Raw genomic sequence first — 3,988 nt, forward strand, 5'->3', positions numbered from 1 at the left:
GGCCCACAATCCAAAGCGGAAGCGAAGGCCTACAAACCAATGGCTGCTCATGGAGCGGGACGAACGCATTTCCACACACGGACCTACAAACTACAGCCATGGCCATTGGTCGGCTTGACACTCCTGGGCGGAGCCTGGAGGGGGCGGGGCCTAGCGTGACATGGGTTCCCGCGCATCTCTCGGATATAATTGGCATCCAGGGTACATCCGGCGGGACCTGAGGAAAGCGCAGCACTCCAGAGCCCCGCACTGCAGCCGCTCCGCCCGCGTCCTCGCACCTGTCTAAGCTGCACCCCGCGCCTCGCCGGCCCCGCTGCGCCGTCTACATGATGCACGTGCGGCCCCGCAGCCCCAGCGTCGACCCCGAGCCCTGCTGGCCACCGCAGCCACAAGGACCCAGCCCTGCCAAGCGCCGCCGCCTCCACGAGCCCGCCCGCCACGAGCCCCTGGCGCCGCCAGACATGGAAGCGCCCGCCCGACCCGCCAGCGACGCGCTCACCTCCGTGGTGTTCCTGGCCGCTGGCTGCGCCATGCAACTGCAGCTGGAAGACGTCGACCTGCTGCTGGAGCCAGAGCCCACCTCGGTCCTGCAAGTGTCGCTCCCTGGACACACTTTAATCCTCGTCCCCGAGGGCCTCCAGTCTTCCGCCCATCTTGGACAGCCTGAGTTCTCGTCCACCAGCCCGCAGGAGGCGTCTGTCCTGGAAATGCCCCAGGGCCACCTCGTCGTCCTCCCGCAGGAATCCTTCTGTGAGTACGTCTTAGACAGCTCCTACCAAGAGGATGCCTGTGATGAAGATGCAGACTTGGGCTTCCTGTTACCTTGGATTGATCCTCCAGCAGGTCAGGCCTCAGGGCTCCTTTCCTCCATCATTAGGATGCCCAGTCCTTGGTCTCAGGGCCGCATCCCAGAACCATATCCTCCGGTACCCTCCTCTAATACAGAGAGATATTCTCCCAGGTCTATCTGGGACCTGGACAGCTACCTGCTGGGACCCTTCCCTAGCTCACCACTGCAGTCTCTGCCTCCATCTCCTCCTCCAAGTCCTCAAGAACAGCGCCCTCCACAGTCTCCACACTCTCCACGGCCCCCGTGCAAGGCCCGGAGGCGACTGTTCTCTGAGTGAACTTCCCCTCACAAATCCTTGAAGCCCTGCAAGTGAAAGGCTTCCCAAAGCCGTTGTGAGTGCCTTTGCACAGTCTACAAGGCTAGAAGGACACTCTTGTTTTTGAAATCGGCAGAATGCAGAATATTGGATTGGTGGTTGGCTAGAAAGTCTGGAAGAAAGATCCATCGCTGCCAGATCACATCCTGTTTGAAAATCACCTACTTTGGGGCCTTGAATTGACTGCGTTTATCTTATGAGCTTTAGCACTAATCTCTCCTACTGTGTACCCACTTTTTTGCCATGGTCCCTTTCCTTCCGGAGGCTACTCCTCACTTGGGAGAATCTAGCAAATGGTTGCACCTCACGGATGCTGTTCTTTATGAAATAAATTCAGCAAGGAAAGCAATGATCATGTTATTTTTTTTTAATAATTAAGAAGTAGTTTATGTTAGTGGGGCTTTTGTTTGTTTGGGGGCTTGTTTAGATTTGACTTTAGAAGGAGTTGGGTTTTCTTTATCTTTTTCTTTCCACAAACACCAAAACTCTTGGTATCATTTTCTGTATTTTTAATATAGTTCTCCTGTTCTGGAGGTCATAATTCTAATGTTATGATAATTAGTTATAAAACTATATTGTGAGAATAATTAGAAGATCCCAAATTTATGTTGTTCATTGTTACTATTGTATAGATATGTCCTATGTTGATTTGATATCCAACAAAATTTATTAATTTCTTTAGTAATTTTATGTACCTTCTTTTGGATGGTTGATAAAAAACTATCTCTAATGAAAAAATTAGGGCCCTTAACACATCTAAAACATCTTATTTTTCCTTAACATTTTCTATTGGATATTTAAGTTCAATTGAAGTGTATTTGGGAGGGACATTCCTATTGTAATGCACTTACTTAAATTTTGTCATAGAATATTATCTTTTCTGTAAATAGTTGTTAGATAGTCTTTGTCCTGTTAAAGATGTTACTTTATAATATTTCTGATCATAAATGTTGGATTTTTTGGTTTTGGCTAAATACAAAGATTTTGTCCAAATGTTGGATTTAATAATGGAATTAAATTGTATTTTAAGAACTTGAGCATTAAAGTATCTTCATAAATGAGCTATGTTGAACCCTGAGTCTTTGGCGTACACCCAAACACACAGTAAGAGAACAAATGAGACCAGGATTGGGACTAAAGGACTTTTTAAAAATTAGATGCTCTTTTAGAAACTCGAGCAGAGATGGTTAGAATGAGAAATGATTGAAGAGTTGCCTTAAGGTGTCAAATGTTAACATTTTAATAAATGTTTGCTTTGTGCATGGTGCTCCACGCTGTCTTTTTTGGTCCATGTGGTGGTTTGGCAGTGACAGGAATTACAACTGAGTAAGGTTCCCTGCATCTCTGCTACTCCAGGGGATTTCCTTGAGATTGTAATTACACTCTGGAATGGTTTTGCTTTGGGAGATTAGAGAGTGGCTGGTTGGTTAGCTTGGGTTTTTTGAGACAGGGTCTCCTGAAACTCACCATACATATAGATCAAACTAGCCTCAAACCCACAGGGATCCACCTCCCTCTGCCTCCCAAGTGCTGGGAATAAAGGCAAATGCCACCAAGCTTGGCTTGTTTGTATTTTTTTGTTCATGTGTTTGCTGTTTGGTTTTTATTCACATCACTCCTAACTAATATTAAAATGTCCATTTATAAAATGTCATATATAATACAAGCTTACTTAATTGGATCCAAATCACAACTCTGAGGTATATCGTCTATCTGTTTTTAGTCCAGTATATAGCTGTTGAAAAATCATGCCAAAGAGTTAACAACTTTCCTAGGATCCAGGATCTCGCTGAACTAGGTCCGGCATTTCAATCCTCAAGGAAGTTGATCATCCAGCGCATTGATCTACAGCTTCTGCCTCTGCTGCAGAATGCTCTGAACTGCCTCTGCTCTTTTTCACTGGCTGGGCTTTCATTTTTTTAGATTTTCTAATGGTCCACATAACCCAGTGTGGACTATCAGCAGGGGATCTGAACTCTGTGAGTTCATTGTTTATTTATTCTAGGTTTTAACACCAAATTTTATTATCAGCTTAATCTGTTTGCCATCATCCTTGATGGAATCCTTTTCTTTCATCATTTGTTCCCTCTTATGTTTCATTTTGTTGTGCTGTCTAAAAGTGTGTCCCAAGAAGGAAAACCACAGGGTTTTGAATTCAGAGACCCCGTATGTCCACTGTCTGAGCCAGCCTCGTGGTCTGGGATTTTGCAGTTTGTGCTAGCACATCATGCACATGGATCACCAAGGGGTCACCAGTAAAACCAGATGAGTTTCCTGTTTCCATTTCCACTTTCTGTTTTGAGTGTTTGGCTTCTGATCTATGGAGTGTCCTTTCTGGTAGTTTAAAGGCAAACTATCATATCGGAGGCCACCGCCTGTCCTGAGCCTCTGACACATGTTACTGCCCTTGCCGGCTACTGTGTCAACAACGTCTACTCTTTCAGGAGCAGTGGCTGCTTCCCATAGGTATTTTCACTGCACTCCTGATCTTGGGTCTCTCTTTCTGAAGGATGTGATTCAATCAAGGATTATGTGGGCTCTTGGGGGTTATGCCGCAGAGCATTTAACTTCAAAAACCTTTGAAGAGTACTTAGAAAAGGAAGGGGGAAAGACTTCACAGGCTCAATGGTGGCCATTTTGGATTGGGTACTCACAGGCCTCCAAAAACTTCTGAATCAAAAATATCTCCATTAAAAGAGTTTGGGGGCAAAGGCAATAACAAACTTGTCTGGATTCTCTAATAAGGTTTCCCTCCTGTCCTCTCTCCCTCCAGATCTCCCTCCCCATCACACTGCCAGCCTCTCTCCTTCAGCACATCCATC

The 3,988-nt window shown here is 46.0% G+C and overlaps 1 protein-coding gene across 1 annotated transcript; it reads left to right on the forward strand.

The window, feature by feature from the left end:
• Positions 1–326: 326 nt before the first annotated feature.
• On the forward strand, positions 327–1,127 carry LOC128104670 (proline-rich protein 23A3-like). Its single transcript, XM_052729640.1, has one exon. The coding sequence runs from the start codon at positions 327–329 to the stop codon at positions 1,125–1,127; it is 801 nt and encodes a 266-aa protein (XP_052585600.1).
• Positions 1,128–3,988: the final 2,861 nt, after the last annotated feature.

The sequence above is a fragment of the Peromyscus californicus genome, unplaced genomic scaffold (assembly GCF_007827085.1).
Source record: "Peromyscus californicus insignis strain IS unplaced genomic scaffold, ASM782708v3 Scaffold_11__1_contigs__length_118956290, whole genome shotgun sequence".
NCBI classification, from domain to species: domain Eukaryota; kingdom Metazoa; phylum Chordata; class Mammalia; order Rodentia; family Cricetidae; genus Peromyscus; species Peromyscus californicus.

What these genes read in the sequence shown, in the direction of transcription:
- LOC128104670 (XM_052729640.1), top strand. Translation starts at nt 327, where the DNA reads ATGATGCACGTGCGGCCCCGCAGCCCCAGCGTCGACCCCGAGCCCTGC.